General features: G+C 45.5%; 1 protein-coding gene across 1 annotated transcript in view; it reads left to right on the top strand.

The window, feature by feature from the left end:
* The window catches only part of LOC135216469 ((E3-independent) E2 ubiquitin-conjugating enzyme-like), a 561,446-nt gene that overhangs the window by 379,967 nt on the left and 163,927 nt on the right, over window positions 1-17,552 (top strand). Inside the window, 1 exon segment of the mRNA XM_064251838.1 lies at window positions 11,659-11,818. Within this exon segment, the coding sequence (XP_064107908.1) occupies window positions 11,659-11,818 (160 nt within the window).

Genomic DNA, 17,552 nt, shown 5'->3' with positions numbered 1-17,552 from the left:
AATCATGTGATGGTAGCCATCTTCTCCCTGGCAGACAAGTTCAGTTTGGCATCTCTCCTCCACTCACATAGCTCGGAGTGAGAAACGTCATAGCAGACGCGTTATCCGATCAGTACCCCTAGAGTCGGAATGGTCTCTGGACAACAGTTCGTTCCAATGGATCCTTCAAAGAGTACCCAGGGCTACAGGTGGATCTCTTCGCATCCCAAGCAAATCACAGTCTCCCCTGTTACGTAGCCCCCAACCTGGACCCTCTGGCCTATGCCACGGACGCCCTGGCTCTGGACTGGAACAACTGGAGAAGATTTATGTCTTTTCCTCCAGTGAATCTTCTCATGAAAGTGTTAAACAAACTCAGGACGTTCAAGGGTCAAGTGGCTCTAGTACCCCAGACTGGCCGAAGAGCAATTGGTATCCCCTAACTAATTCTGGAGCTGGGCCTTCGTCCTCTTCGGATCCCCAATCCCAGGCTCTCCCAGTCAGTACAAACGAAGACTGTGTTCGCTTCCTCAGGGATTCTCAAAACCCTAACTTTATGGATTTCATGAAGTTTGCGGCAAAAAGAGATGCGAATATTGACCCTCAGAATATTCTCTTCTTGGAATCCGATAAAAGGGATTCAACTTTGAGACAGTATGATGCTGCTGTCAAAATTAGCAATCTTCCTGAGAGAATCTGATATTAGAATCATGACAGTTAATTCAGCTATATCCTTTTTCAGATCCTTATTTGAAAAAGGTTTAGCAGCTAGCACGATTACGACAAACAAGTCCAGCCTTGAAAAAGATATTTCAATTTGGATTCAACATAGACTTGACGGATTCCTACTTCTCGTCTATTCCTAAGGCATGTGCTAGACTTAGACCTTCTGTAAGGCCTACGTCAGTTTCATGGTTCTTAAACGATGTTCTAAAACTGGCTTCAGAAACCGATAATGACACATGCTCGTTTATAATGCTCTTAAGGAAAACCCTGTTTTTATTAAGCTTAGCTTCAGGAGCAAGAATTTCAGAACTGTCGGCTTTATCCAGAGATCCGGATCATATTCAATTCCTTCCCACAGGGGAAGTACTACTTTCCTCCGGAACGTAGCTTTTTAGCAAAGAATGAAGATCCTTTGATGAGGTGGGAACCTTGGAAGGTACTACCCCTTCCACAAGATGTATCTCTTTGCCCAGTTACAACCTTACTTGAGCCTTTCTGTCCAGGACCTCCTCATCCTCATCGGGTCCCCTCTTTAGGAGGGAAAAAGGTGGAACTTTATCCATTAAAGGCATCAGGCAACAATCCTGTACTTTATTAAGCAAGCCAATCCTGACTCTTTCCCGAAAGCACATGACGTCAGGGCAGTAGCCACCTCAATTAATTTATTTCCAACACATGAACTTCGATGAGTTGAAAAAGTAGTATACCGGATGGAAATCGCCGACAGTGTTCAAACGCCATTACCTTAAGTCCTTGGAAGCTCTGAAATTTTCAGCAGTAGCAGCGGGAAACATAGTTTCCCCTGATTCTAGTTAATTTGTAGTAGAAGATTCAGTCCTCCTTTCTACCTGCTTCACCCAACAGTTCGTCTATTCCTACCGTGTTCATTTACATTCACCTGGTGTCTTAGCTGCTTTGATGATGATTAGTATGGGTGCCCCTTATTTTTTGCTAGGGAGGGACACTCACAGATGATTATGGATTTTGATCTCATGGATGTTACCCCCTTATTTTTATGCTAGGGGATACATCTCGATTATGATGTTACGGGTTTTGTATATTAAGTCATATGCATTCCTTACATATTATCATCGTTGTTTAATTTGTTCATTTTTAATTGCTGTTATATATTTGATACATGCCTTTACACAGATACTATTTTGTTACATGTAAGCCAATTTACCTCTGTACATATGTATTACCTTATGATAAGAAACATGTTTAGAATTAAGGGTAATTTAAGCATATTTCTATTTTGTATCACTGTGTATTTGTATCTTTTTAGCAATTATACTCTTTTTTATATTTACTTTATTTTTATTTGAGACCTATTCTGTTTTATTTTATTTCTTTTGTTACAATCTTGTGCTATTTCTCTGGTACGATTTCGCGCAGCGACACGAGCTGAGCCCAGAAAAGGGATTTTGACGTAAGGAAAAATCTATTTCTGGGCGATTGGCTCGTGTCGCCAGCGAAACATCCCACCCTACCCATCCCTTCGCCCAAGATTGTCTGCTAACTTCAGGATGGCCACTAGAGGCGCAGCAGTCGGCAGCATGGGATGGAGTAGTAGTAGTACGAGCTGCTCACTCTGTGGGTCGGCTCTCCCCATGGAGGGTTTTTGTTGTGGGAGATTTCTATTGGTATTTGGCTCGTGGTAGTGGTCTCACTCGCCTAGTGTTCATACCGACACCCTCTTGGAGGGTGAGCGAGTCAGTTATACTGACCTTTTTCTTTATTTTATTTATTCTCTGGTATGTGTTAGTACATTTACCCTAGAAATAATAGATTAAAAGGATATTTCGCTGGCGACACGAGCCAATCGCCCAGAAATAGATTTTTTCCTTACGTCAAAATCCCTTTTCTGGGCTCAGCTCGTGTCGCTGCGCGAAATCGTACCAGAGAAATAGCACAAGATTGTAAAGAAAAATCAACAAAACACAAGGAGGTCTCAAATAAAAGATAAAATAAAAGAAAAGAATATAATTGCTAATAAAGATACATATACACAATGATACAAAATTAGAAATATTGCTTAAATTAAACTTAATGCTAATAATATTTCTTAAATTAACGTAATTTGCATATATACAGGGCTTACATGGAATATATGTTTAAGAGTAGTATCTGTGTATCGATATGTACCAAGAACTCTAAAGCAATTATGAACAATAAACTTGAACAGAACAAACTTCAATAATAATAATATATGAAGGAATGTATATGACTTAATATACAAAACAAACGTAATCATTGTAAATAAGATGTATCCCCTAGCATAAAAATAAGGGGATCACATCAAAGAGATCAATATATACAATCAATTGTGAGTGTCCCTAGCAAAAAAATAAAGGACACCCACCATATCATCATAAAAGCAGCTAAGACACAAGGTAACCGTAGATGAACAAGGCAGGCATAGACGGACTGTTGGGTGAGACAGGTAGAAAGGAGGACTGGATCTTCTACTAAAGATTAGGCAGAATCGGGGAAACGTATGTTACCCGCCGCAACTGCTGAAAATTTCAGAGCTTCCAAGGACTTTAAGTAATGACGTTTAAATACTGTCGGCGATTTCCATCCAGTATATTTTTTCAACTCATCGAAGTTCATATGTTGGAAATAGTTAATTGAGGTGGCTACTGCCCTGACATCATGTGCTTTTGGGAAAGAGTCAGGATTGGCTTGTTTAATAAAGTACAGGATCTGCTGCCTGATGCCTTTAATAGATAAAGTACCACCTTTTTCTCTCTTAAAGAGAGGACCCGATGAGGATGAGGAGGTCCTAGACAGAAAGGCTCGTAAGGTCGATACTGGGCAAAGAGATATATCTTGTGGAAGGGGTACTACCTTCCATGGTTTCCCACCTCATCAAAGGATCTTCATTCTTTGCTATAAACTACGTTCCGGAGAAAGTAGTACTTCCCTGTGGGAAGAAATTGAATATGATCCGGTCTCTGGATAATGCCAACAGTTCTGAAATTCTAGCTCCTGAGGCCAAGCTTAATAAAAATAGAGTTTTTCTTAAGAGCATTATAAATGAACATGTGTCATTATCAGTTTCTGAGCCAGCTTTAGAACATCATTTAAGAACCATGATACTGAACATAGGCCTTACAGAAGGTCTAAGTCTAGCACAAGCCTTGGGAATAGACGAGAAGTAGGAGTCTGTCAAGTCTATGTTGAAAGAACCAAATTGAAAAATCTTTTTTCAAGGCTGACTTGTTTTGTCGTAATGGTGCTAGCTGCTAAGCCTTTTTCAAATAAAGATCTGAAAAAGGATATAGCTGAATTGATTGTCATGATTCTAATATCTGATTCTCTCAGGAAGTTTGCTAACTTTTTTGACAGCAGCATCATACTGTCTCAAAGTTGAATCTCTTTTATCGGATTCCAAGAAGAGAATGTTTTGAGGGTCAATATTCGCATCCCCTTTTCGCTGCAAACTTCATGAAATCCATAAAGTTAGGGTTTTTAGAATTCCTGAGGAAGCGAACACAGTCTTCGTTTGTACTAGACTGGGGAGAGCCTGGGACTGGGAATCCGAAGAGGGCGAAGACCCAGTTCCGAATTATTAGGGTACCAATTGCTCTTCGGCCAGTCTGGGGCTACTAGAGCCACTTGACCCTTGAATGTCCTGAGTTTGTTCAGTACCTTCATGAGAAGATTCACTGGAGGAAAGACATAAATCTTCTCCCAGTTGTTCCAGGTCTAGGGCCAGGGCGTCCGTGGCATAGGCCCAGAGGTCCAGGTTGGGGGCCACATAACATGGGAGTTTGTGGTTCGCTTGGGATGCGAAGAGATCCACTTGTAGGCCTGGAACTCTCTGAAGAATCCATTGGAACGAACTGTTGTCCAGTGACCATTACCGACTCTAGAGGTACTGATCGGGATAGAGCATCTGCTATTGACGTTTTCTCACTCCAGCTATATGGGTGGAGGAGAGGTGCCAACTGAACTTGTCCGCCAGGGAGAAGATGGCTACCATGACATGATTTAGATGACGTGATTTGGAGCCTCCCCTGTTTATACAATGTACTACCACTGCGCTGTCCCAAGACTAGCTTTATGTGGGAGTACGTTTGGCGGACGTAACCTTTTTAGAGTCAAGAACACTGCCATTGCTTCCAGTACGTTTATATGGAACTGACGGAACTGAGGTGACCAAGTTCCCTGAACTTTCTTGAACTGGGAATATCCTCCCCCAACCGCTTAATGAAGCGTCCGTGTGGATGGTAATCCCCGGAGGAGGAAACTGAAGGGGCACTGATATCGATAAGTTCTTGACTTTCGCCCACGGGCGAAGTCGATTCCGTAGAATCTGAGGGACTGAGGATAATTTGTCCCTGGACCTGACATTTGCTCGTGAGCGCCAGATTCTGGTTAGGTCTTTCAGTTTGGCTTTCATCAAGATGTTTGTCACTGATGCAAACTGGAGTGAACCCAGGATCCTTTCCTGAGTTCTTCTTGACGCAAGTTTGTGACTCAGAAATTGCTTTACTGACTTCGCTATTTCTTTCCTCTTGGCTGATGGAATCGACAGAGTATGGGAGGATAGATTCCATTGGATGCCCAGCCACTGAAAGTTTGACTCTGGAGTGAGTCTTGACTTGGTCCTGTTTATCTTGAAGCCTAGATATTCCAGGAACTGAATCACTTTCAGTGTAGCTATGTGGCATTCCTCGACTGTTGGAGCCCAGATCAACCAATCGTCGAGATACGCTACTACCATAACCCCTTGCGATCTTAGTTGTTGAACTACTACTTCCGCCAACTTCGTGAACACCCTGGGTGCTACGTTGAGCCCGAAAGGAACTACCTTGAAGGAGAATGTCTGGTCTCCTATCTTGAAGCCCAGATACGGACGGAAGTGTCTTGCAATAGGATATGATAGTAAGCGTCTGTAAGATCGATAGAGGTGGTGACGGCCCCACGGGGAAGTAAGGTCCGTACCTGCGAGATCGTGAGCATCTTGAACTTGTCGCAGCGAATGGCTAAGTTTAAGCGGGACAAGTCTAAGATTACCCTTCTTTTTTGTGAGCCTTTCTTTGGAACGCTGAACAAGCGTCCTTGAAATTTAATCTGGTTGACTCTCGCTATAGCTCCTTTCTGAAGGAGGTCCTCCGCATACTCCGTCAATTCTTTGGATGGAAGTTGGCGGAAAGGTCTGGATGGGGGCGGGTCCGCTACCCAACTCCAACCCAAGCCTTTTGACACAATGCTCTGCGCCCACTTGCTGAAATTCCACCGGTGGCGGAAGTGAAACAGCCTCCCTCCTACCTGAAAGTCCTCATTGATGTTGGTAGCCTCCTCGGCCTCCCCTGAAATGCTTTCCTCTATTAAAGGATTCTGCCGATCCTCTTCCACGAAAGGATCGCTTACCTCTGCCTCCCTTACCCGAGCGGTCATACTTCTGGGAAGCCTGACCCTCGAAGACTTGATTGAAGGCTGGAGAGAGAGCGTAAGAGGTGGAGGGTTGAGGCTGGGGGGAAATGACATAAATTGGCTGCGACTGAGCCTTGGAGGTAGAAGGTTGGGCTGCTTGCACCAACGGGACAGCTGGAACCGGCTGAGTAAAGCGTGGCTGTTTCTTCTGGTAAGGCTGGAAACGTCTGGGTTTCCTTTGAGCCTTACCCTTGACCACTTGATCTTGGCGTCTCTGGCCGTAAGACCCCAACGATCTTAAGCTTTGGTTTGGTTTAGTCTCGTATCCTCTGCCTGGACCTCCTTCAACCATCGCCTCTGGGAAGAGGTCTGCTCCCCAGATGTTCGATGCAAGCAACTTATTCGGTTCATGCCGAATCGTTGCTTCTTGGAGGACATGTTTTCTACAGTTTGTTCTGGCCGTGGCGAACTCAAACATATCAGACTGCACCGTTTGAGTCAGAGACTTGGTGAGAAGCTTAAAAAGTGGCTCCGAACCATAGGAAATGGTAGCCACCTCGGTCATGGCCATGGTATTGATAGACCTGGCTAACTTAGATTTGGCATCAAATTCTGCCTGAATGAGGCTATCTGGAAGCCTAGGCAGCTTCTCACCAAACTGCTCCATAGCACAGTCTGGTTTGAGTTTGCCCGCCGAAAGGTGTTGGGCAGATCTTCCCACAACTCACCGCTGAGGGAAGTAAAGGAGACGTAGGGTCCGCTTCTTTCAGCTGAGGCATCGAATCCCCCTTCTGAGCTGCTGGAATGGTGGTCGTAGCGATCTTTGTCAAGAAAGGGAGCGGGGTACCCTCTTCCATTGTAAAGATCGTAAAAGGACTCTTAAATGGTTGTATCTTCGTGTTGGAACAATCCATGTCCTCTAGACACCTGAGCCATTCTCTCTGAGCCTGGTCCCGTGAATAGAGGACTGTCTCTTTCGGTACCTTATCGTCTCGAGTCATGGCCGAGGCGGTGAGCCTGGCGTAGCCGATGACGGAGGCTGAAGGTCTTGCCAACGGGTAAACTCGAAGTCTTCAATCCTCCGAGTTCCACATTCCGGGATAGATAAGCCCGTCTTGGAAGGGGGCGTATGACGCTACTCTCCACGGATTGTTCATAGAGAACGGAGGTAGAGAGTCATACGGAGGCAATTGCGCTCCCCCTGTGCTGAAAGGTGGGGGAGAAGCTAGTGGAGCTTGGCTCAGTCCGGCTATAATGTTGTCCTGAGAGGTGATCCTATCAGACAACCGGGAGAACATCTGTTCCATACTGGTTTTCAGAGAACCAACCAGATCGCCCACTTGTTGCAATAGACCAGCATTGGAATCCAAAGCCGGAGCTGCTGCGGAGGTGGAAGGGTGGCTCTGAACCGGGAACCAAAGGTAGTGGAACTGTTTGACTCCGCTGGAGTGTGTGATCTCTCCCTGGAGGATCTACTCCTAGAGGATTTAGAGCCGGACCCAGAAGCTTTAGACCTCTCTGCTCCGGGATTTCTAGCCGGAGACTTACGAGATGAAGATGACGCCGATGCCGTCTTTTTAGACGACGACGACGTCTTAGTCAAGGTTTTTACTGCTTGACCTTTGACCTTGGGTCTAACGGAAGCATCAGGAGAAGTATACAATTCTGTACCTGTAAAGCCTTGGAAGGATGGAGAGGTTGCAGGGGTAGAAGATCCAGTGGCACCAAGGGCATTCCTTGGGCGTCCAACGTACCTACCTCGACCAATAGGTCGTCTACCCACCTACCATGGGTTCGATATTAAGATCCAATGTCGCGACTTCCGAGGAGATGTCCTGGCCTGGATCCGTCAACGAGGCAGCGAGCTGTTGTTGAATGAAAGCGATAGTCGGGGCCGCCTCTGCTGGGTCGACGTAGCCCGTTGGCTTGCCTCCGGGGAAGATCAGTACCGCCAACTTCTTCTCAGAATGTAGGGCAATACCTTGGCGGCGTTTCTTCCCAAAACCGCCGACCTAAAAAAAACCAGGCCGCGCAGGGTTGCCAGTGCGGTATCCTTCACGGCCGGAGCCTGGAAGAGAGGGTATTTATTAGATTTTAAGATTAAACTTAAACTAAAACTAAATTAAAAGCTTAGCTTAAAATTATAGGGGATGCAAAAACCCCTTGTATTTTTATCTTAAGTTTAAGAAAAGATTGAATTTAGAAAACTTAAGAACTATAACAAATTGGGGACTGGCTAACGGAGTTGAATACTTACCCCGTCTAAAAGCTGGCTCACCAGATCATAACAGATGGTGCATGTCTCGTGATACCAGACCTGGAGGTCCCCGTGCGGAGTCGCGCATGGAGCATGGGACCGGCAAACTTCATGTCCACAGGGATCTTGAAGTGTGGCGGCGCATCCCGGATGCTCACAGTTGGTGGTCTGTAAGTGAAAAGACACATGAGTATCTTAAAGGCTATCACTTACAGGCTAAAGGACAGAAGAACTCCGTTGCATGCCGGAGCTCGGAAAAATTTTGGGCATAACCCCTCCCTTAACGCCTGAATAGGCTATAACCCCGGAGAGATCCGGTGAGGCAGATAAGGGAGGGGGGGATGGTTTAAGGTAGCTTAAGATAAACTTACTAGTTTAACATAACAGAATCTTAAACCTAAAAATTCGAACGTACCGGACTAAGTCCAGTGCGTGGCGGAGCGTGTCGCTCTCAGCGCGACGGAGGGGTTAGTAGAGACCAACTGTATGCCTCGGTCCACCCTGCGGGGTGGACTAGCACCTTTCCACTTGGATGCCGGGGCTCCGGTAGAAAAGGAGCCCCAGTAAGGTGGGAAAGGGCGAGAGGGCACACAGACTCGTGCTAGCAACGGCGGACGGAGTAGCGACGGAGGGGGGAAAGGAAACCAGTCCCCCCACCCTTACCATCCGGCCGGACCGAGAAGCTGGAGAGGTCGAGTCCAGTCTGGGTCTGTCCCGTCCCTCTACTCCCTCCGCCTGTGGGGAGAGGGAGGCAGGCTCGGGTATGCGGAGCGAGCGTGGGCAGACCAACCCTCCCCCCGACTCTATGGAAGAGCGGGAGGGGGGAAGATGACTGGACAGGCGTCTGGCTGCTCTGTGATCACGTAGTGACCACGGGGCGGTAACAACAAAACAATGAAACAACAAGGCCTAGAAAACACAACCGGCTGATCAGAGAGATGCTATCGGGAAGCAACCGAACTGAAGAGCGGTAGCATGTGGGCCCTATGGGCCATAATCTAGGCTAAGTGAAGCCAGACGCCTACACTAACATAAACATAATATAAAATAAATAAATCATTGAAAGAAAGAAAACAAAATAGAAGGAGAAAAAATCCAGGAGTGTACGACTAACCCGAGGGAAAGTCTACCACTCAAAGCTAGCCGGGGCCGATACTAAGAGCCGTGGCTAGGGTCTGGATAGAAGGAGCCTACATAAGGTAAAAAGACATGCATGCATGACATAAACCGTGTAGACTGTACCCTAAAACAAATAGGATGATTAAAAATAGAGCGTACTAAAGTAAGGGAATGTTCTGGGTATGGGAGACCGAGAACGAACCCGCCACGAGGCAGAACCATGCTGCCATGCTTCCGACCTAGATTTCGTATTTATACCTAAAAAACCGCAAAATTACGGCTCAGGGTGACGGAAAAAAACCAATAGCAATAAACATTGAGTACTTAACTTAGCTGCTGCGATGGCTGCACGCTCCATGATAAATAAATCCAAAATTAAGGGCACAAATAACACAGAGAAAAAAGGGGCACGTGTAAACAGTGTGCGCTAACTGAAAAGGATGTCCACCAGAGGCGCAGCAGTCGGCAGCATGGGATGGAGTAGTAGTAGTTGCTGCCCACTCTGTGGGTCGGCTCTCCTCTTGTGGGGATTTTGTAGTGGGAGATTTCTGTTGGCAATCGGCTCGTGGTAGTGGTCTCACTCGCCATAGTGTTCATACCGACACCCTCTTGGAGGGTGAGCGAGTCAGTTGTACTGACCTTTTTCTTTATTTATTTATTCTCTGGTATGTGTTAGTACATTTACCCTAGAAATAATAGATTAAAGGATATTTCGCGCAGCGACACGAGCTGAGCCCAGAAAAGGAAAATAATGCTTTTCCTTTATGTACCTGCATTGCAGTACTTGTTAGAAGTTTCAAGTCACTGACTTTGAAAGTACTATTACTAAAATTCTCTCTCTCTCTCTCTCTCTCTCTCTCTCTCTCTTCACACACACACAGTCACTGTATTTGAGCATGATGTAATATTTTGTCATATTTATCAATTACTGTTTAGTTATAGTTTTATAAAATCTTTTCCTCAAAGCTGTGGACTTTGAGTAAAATATTTTGCCTTGCCATTGACTATGTAAATGGACAGAAAGAGACCTTGTTAGTTGATTTTGCAATACAGTGAATCTGCAAACTGCACAAGGTTCAGGAGCTTTACCTTTTACCCTTGGGATGGATGAGGTAATAAATCAATATGCACCACCCCAGGCTGGGGTAACTTTGAGTTTAGCCAATTAGAAAAAAAAACAATGGAAAGAGGAAGAAATGCAAGTGCACATGGTTTAAGAAAAAATTCTAAAAGATTTTCCCTACCTAGGGACTTCTTTTACAAGAAAATTGTAAATTTTACAAAGTTATACCTGATTTTTCTAATAAATTATATATTTTACTTTGTAAAATTATAATTATAGCTCACACAATATCAAGAGATAAGAAATAAAATTAGTAACAAATTCTGAGCATATTTGTTGTAAAATATGTAAATTTACCTAGAATGAAGGTGCAATAAGTTTTTTGGATTTATTCGTGTTTTTTCTAATATTTCTATGCACTTTTCTTTGCTAAATTACATTTATAACTAACATACTATCATAAAAGATAAGGACTAAAACCAACAGCAACCTGTTGGTATATTTATGAGCAAATTTACAAAAAAAAATGTCGTGTGAGACAGATAGGCACTGCATCCTCCCATAAAGTCAAGAACCCAACTAAGTTTCTCATGAACACCAGTGGATTTTAGCCAGTGTAAAAGTTGCCATTAGTGAATTTATGGGTTATAGAAGTAATGGCACCTCTTTCCTTCCTGATTCCCCCAAATCTATGGCACATAATATTGTTACTCGCCATGATTGACCCCGCCATCCACCCACAACCTGCTGTTACTACTGATGTGAGCATGTCTGTCCATTAAGGGTTAATGTTTGGCATTATTACTTCTGAGATTTACATAATCTGTAAACTGTTTGGGGTTCACGTTTACTTGAAAAGATTCTGGAGCATGCTCATCGTTAAACATCATTATCCCTCTTCTTCTTCTTAGCTTAGAAGAGGTGTTGAAAGTAACTAACAGGTTTACTGTTACATAAGGCCGAGAATATGAAAATGAGACAGAAATTGTACTTTTTTCCACATCTCAGGTGTTAGGTACGTATAGTTCTTTAGAATAAAGATATTGTTTTATGAGATTTAGTTCTCACTGTGTTATTTTATTTTTGCTGGGTATTTGTACTTGATTTTCAATTATTTTATTGTTTTCAGGCCACAACTATTGAGTGAACAAGAAGTTAGTGTATATGATCTTCGGGATCACCCAGATTTCCGTTATCGTCCAGGCTCAGTAGTTATAAGAGTTGCAAATTTTGAGGAAAATCAGACTTGCTCAACTGGTCAGGTGCTTGATAATTTTCCCTCTGGTGAAGTAAGTAGTGATAATTTTTATATTTCATAATTGTTTTAGACATTTCAAGCTTTTAAATAGATTCCCATTAGTGTTTCTTTGTACATACCTATTAATCATAAATAGTTTTCTTCTGTGAGAATGGGTCCCACCAATATGGTAGATCTTGAAAGAAAAAAGTCCCCCTGTGTATTCCCAGACTGCGTACTACTACCCTGGATGGCATCACATCATTCCTCTTTGTGGCAATGCTTTGAACAGATGCATGCTACTGTGCTCTCCCTGGATTAGTTAGTATCTGATATTTTATAATCAAGATGTGGCATTTATTATACTTTGTCCTTCTATTTCCTAATATAATCTTCTTCATTCTGGTGTGCTGTGTGTGTAGTGTTATGTGAATTTTACACTTAATTTGGTGCATTTTATTCTGAATACTTGCTTGTGTCCAGCCTTTCATTATTTTGATCCCAGGAATTTCTGTTCTTTTGCTTCTGGGTTTTCAGTAGTTTACAAAGACAAATTTCTGAATGGATTTTGTATTGAATTTCAGGAATTATTTTTAATTTGCTTTTGCACAGTAATTTCTTGCCACTGCTCGATATGGGAACTTCATAAAGTTAAAAGTTTCTTTATTCCATAGTTAGTTATTAGTTGCTTCTTTTCAGAGAATTTTGTTCATTAATTAACAGTAACAGTTACCACTGGTTCTCCATTTCTGTATCAGCATGTCACTATTGCTTGATATTTCAGTTGCTAATAATATTAAGCTGCCACTCCCTCTTTGATGTTCCGGTGTTCAATGGATGTCTCTTTCGTCATTTGTCTTTAGAAGAGGTTGCCTCTGTGCTCTGTTATCAGCTCGTGGTCATAATTGATTTATGTATGGAGTAGTTAATTGCAGGTCCAATCCCTTATCTTTCACCTCATGACTGCCACTTGCTGTCTCTTTGCTTTGGCTTATGACTTCCACAGCTCTTTTGGTGTATGTGAGGAGGAACCCTTTATCTTTGTATTTTATGTTCTTGACTAAACTTTGTACTGTGCTTTGCTCTCATCAAAGTTGTGATATTTGGAATTGAATCAGTAACTGCAAAATGACAGATGTAACTCTGGGCAACAACAAACAGCTATGGTATGCGTACACTTATGGAGTAACTCTTGTATCAAATATACCAGTCACTTATTGTAGTGATGTATGTTGCCAAAAATTACTAATGCCTGGGTCCTCAATGTAGTTTGTTCCTCAGGTTACTCTTGAATACCTGAATATTTTTTAACAGATAAGGATTATTGTTAAAGGAAGATTGACATTTATTAATGACTGAGTCACTTTTCAGTGCTCACTGAACAACAAAATCATTAAAAGTAATCACGGTGTTTTTGATGAGACGTGATTCCAGTAAAACTGAAGCCACAAGTTACTTTCTGGGCTGGCTCAGCTCGTGTCGGCCTATGAAAGTATCCTTAATATCATTCTTTCTAGGTAAAATTAGCCTAAAATTACCAGAGAAAAACAAAATTAAGAAAATGTCAGTAAAACTGACTCGCTCACAATCTTAAAAGAAGTGTCGGTATGAAATAGGGGCGAGTGTGGAACACTACCACGAGCAAACACCAATTAGAACTTCCCTATCAAAATCCCCCCAAGAGAGAGCTGATACCAACGGCGATGCAGCCTCTACTACTACTACTAGAGGACGCCACGGACAGCAGCGCCCCTAGCGGTCATCCTTAATTTTTTAGCACCAGCGACAAGTCGCCAATTTTCTTGTGCTTGTGTTTTTCTTGCGAATTATCCGCATCTGAATCATGGAACGCTCTGCAATCGCCACGGCTAAGTTAAGTAACTCATAAGTAACATTTTACTGTATTTTTATCTTCCTGGGTACCAGTATTTTCCTTTTTATAGGTCATATACGGTTCCTCGGTTGTCTCGTGGCGGCCATGCCGCCTCGTAAGAATTCCCGGTCCTCCATACTGGGGACTTCTTATAGCTTATGGGCTTACTTTTTCACTTCCATTCATTGTTTACATCGAGTTTTAGCTAGTTCAGCCCTCCTACCATTCTCTTAGCTTGGTATTTTAGGGCTATTATTATTATTCTCGGTCCCAGCATCCCGGCTCTTGCTCTACATCGGCTATCGCTGGCTCCGAGTAGGCTTCTGTTCTCGGATACAGTCTGCCTCCTCCTGGGCTTCTTTCTCTTTACTAAAAGTGTCTCTTCCCCCTTTTCGATGTATGTTATTATTTAGGGTGTTAGGCTAGCCTAGGTGCTTGTTCCACATGTTGGTACAGCTTGGTTCACGTGGCCCTCCACGGTTGTGTTGCTCGCGGCCTAGGCCACTTGCGGTCACGTGTCCTATAGCACCTTACCCTGCCCCACCTTCCCTCCCATCTCTGATTGTAGGGAGGAGCTGGGGGACCCCTTGGTTGTCATAACAACCTCATCGCCTTCTCTCACACTCTCGGAGGTGACCGGGGGGTTCCGCCAGCAGGGGGTATAGGGCGACCACTATGAGGTACCGGGTCTCCATACGGGTGGTAGTTGGTGAGGCGGGGAGGAGTAGGCCATCCCTCCCCCCTTTCCTCGCTCCTGCCGTGTTTGCGCCGGGACCATCCTCCCCCCTCCCCATTGCTCAGCACCTCCCTTACGTACGAAAGGTGCCTTCCGTCGCAGCCGGGGCCCCTTTGGTGATAGGATATTGGCTCCGCTAGCGGGCAGGGTGGGCGCTATGTATGGTCGATTGCTTGCCTACTATATCCTTATATCTCTCCCCCGCTACCGGAAGGGAGCTTACCCTTACCTACGCGCTCTTCTAGTAGACGAGTGGAGAGAAGTTGTTTTAATGTTGTTTTAATTTTGTTATTTTAAGGATATATACCCTATTATAAGATATTTTACAATGAATTGTGTGTTATTATATTCATTTTATCAACCATCCCCGCCATTGTCCGTCGTGGTTTCCATTACCACCACTCCTAGTTGGTTGATTCTTGTGCCTCCGCCATTGGCGGAGCCATAGCCTATCTTCCAACCTGGTTACCACACGTATTTTAGCGGGGCTCTGGTTTTATCTAACTTTATCGCTCCGGCACCAGCGGAGCATATGTTAGGCTAAGTGTTTACTCTGTACTCATGTACTTTTTCACTTACAGGCTACCAACTGCCAGGTCCCGGCCTGTAATGCGACGCTATATGACCCCTGTGGACATGACGAGTGCAGGTCTCACGCCCCGTGTGCCACGTCGTACAATGAGACGATCGTCTGGCACCCCGAGGCCTGCGCTATATGCTACGACCTGGTCGCTCAGCTGGGGGATGGGGTATGTCCATTATAAGCTTACTTATGATTTACTAACAACTTCTAGTTCGTAAGTTTGTTAACCCTGTCCGCAATTGGTAGCTAATCCCGCCTTTCTTTCAGGCTAGCGGTGTGAGGGAAGTCGCCCTCGCCACCCTGAAAGCGTGGGTGGGCGGCTTTGGGAAAAACGCCGCCAAGGGCCAGCCCTATATATTAGATAAGAAGTTGGCCATCCAGATCTTCCCTGCGGGCAAGTCGACGGGCTCGTCGACGTTGTCCGCCGCCCCAGTGATAGCCTCCATCCAGCAAGAACTCCCAGCAAGTCGTTTGGGGTCGTAGCCCCTCCCAGGAGTCAGTTTCCGGACGTCGCTTGCCCTGGACCTGAACTCGAGCCGATGGCGGTAGTTAGTGAGGATTTGTTGGTTGAGGTAGGTTTGTCGGGCGCCCAAGGTCTTTCCTTGGGCGCTCCTGGATCTTCTCCTGTCCCTTCTTCTTCCGCCTCTTTCCAAGGCTTTCCGGGATCCGAGATCCCTAGCCGCCCTCCCGCTCTCTCTGTACCTCCTAAGGAAGGGAAAGGAAGAGAGAACCGAAGACCTTGTCTAAGACGACTTCTAGGAAGTCGTCTTCGTCTTCTTCGCCAGGAAGTCGTCGACTTCATACGCCGATGCGGTGAAGGCTAAGCCGAGCTCTTCCCAGTCGAAGAGCTCCAGAAGCAAGGCTTCGAAGGAGAAGGCTCGCGCTACCACGAGTCGCTGCCTTCTCCCGCCTCCGCTGCCCCCTCTCCGGCTATGCCGGCAGGGGTGGCAAGCACCAGCTCCTGCGTTCCCTCTTCTGTCTCACCAGGAATGATGGAACAGGTAGGGGTGATGGTAGGTTCCCAAATTTCGGCATGGGGAAACACGTTTTGAGCAGATGTTCGCGCAATTATCGAACAGTCTGTCTCAAACTGGACAGACTATCAGGACCTCTCTAACAGGATGAGAGAGAATGATGATCGATAGCTGGGCTATCTCAGGCTCCTCCCCCAGTCTCCCCTGCATCTAGCACGGGATTCTCCAACTTCCGCCTTACGACTCCTTGCCAGCTTTCTCTATGGAGAATCCATGGAGAGTAGCGGCCTACGGCTCCTTTTAGGACGGGATGATTTCGATCCCGGAGTTTGGTACTCGAAGGATTGAGGACTTCGAGTTCTATCCTCCGGGTCTGTCGCAGCCTTTCATCGGGTATGCTAGGCTGACGCCAACAGCTCTTACGAGAGAGGACAAGATCTCGAAGGAGTCAGTTCTCTACAGTAGAGATCACGCCCAACGAGAATGGGTTCACTGCCTTGAGAACTGGGAGTGTACTAACACTAGACTCCAGGCCTACAAGAGTCCCTTCACTATTTTCGCGACGGAAGAGGAGGTCTCTCTTCCGTTCGCCACGAAATTGGTGGAGAAGGCTCTTCAGGCAGTCCTCAAGGATGAGCCCATTCCACAGTTGAGGGAGTCGGAGTCTACTTCTCCACTCTTCCCCGCCTTTGGAGAGTTATGGGAAAACCTGCCAGCTACATTCACGCTGGGTAAACTCAAGCCGGACTGCGCCATGGACCAGTTCGGTGAGAAATTACCTAGGCTGCCGGATTCCCTAATCCAGGCAGAGTTTCGATGCGCGAACTAGGTTTGGCAGGTCCCTTAACTCTCTTATCGTTACGGAAATGGCTGCACTTTCATACGCTAACGAACCGCTGTTCAAGATTCTGGCGAAATCACAGTTTCAGACGGTTCTGTCAGACGCTTTTGACTTCTTCCAAGCCAGGAGGAACTGCCGGAAGCATGTCCTTCAAGAGTGCACTATCAGGCACGAGCCTAATAGACTCTTGGCTGCGAGCATGTGGGGAGCGGATCTCTTCCCAGAGTCCGCAGTGAACGAAGTCCACCACGAAGCTGCATGACTCAACCAGAGCCTTAGAGCTATGTGGGGTATTTCCTCTAAGAGGAACAGGAATCCGTTCCCACTGCTGGCAAGAAACCAAAGAAGGCTGGTAAGATTGTTCCAGCCATATAAAAAACTTCAGCATCAGCAGCAGTTTGTGCAGGCAGTCCCAGTTACCCAACAGGGACAACCTGCCACATCTAAACAGACCCAGCCTTTTCCTCCTGGTGCCCCAGCAATCGCAACCTTCTACTTCCTACGCTATCTCGCCTGCCTTTAACACTGCTTATGAGGCTCAACGGCTACTCTCAACAGGGGTAGGGCGAGAGGTTACTTTCGTCATCGTGGCGCAGGAAGGGGCACAAGGAGTAAGCAGTTCAGAGGAGGGCGTGGTGGCCAACCCGCCCATCAGCAATGAGGCTCCCCAGGTAGGAGGGAGGCTGTTCCTCTTCCGCCACAGGTGGGGGTTCAGCAATTGGGCACAGAGCATAGTGTCCAAAGGATTAGGCTGGGAGTTGGATCAAGGATCCTCCTCC

Source organism: Macrobrachium nipponense, chromosome 6 (assembly GCF_015104395.2).
Source record: "Macrobrachium nipponense isolate FS-2020 chromosome 6, ASM1510439v2, whole genome shotgun sequence".
NCBI classification, from domain to species: domain Eukaryota; kingdom Metazoa; phylum Arthropoda; class Malacostraca; order Decapoda; family Palaemonidae; genus Macrobrachium; species Macrobrachium nipponense.
Note: the sequence above shows the minus strand (reverse complement) of the source record. Positions and strands in the feature narration are given on the sequence as shown.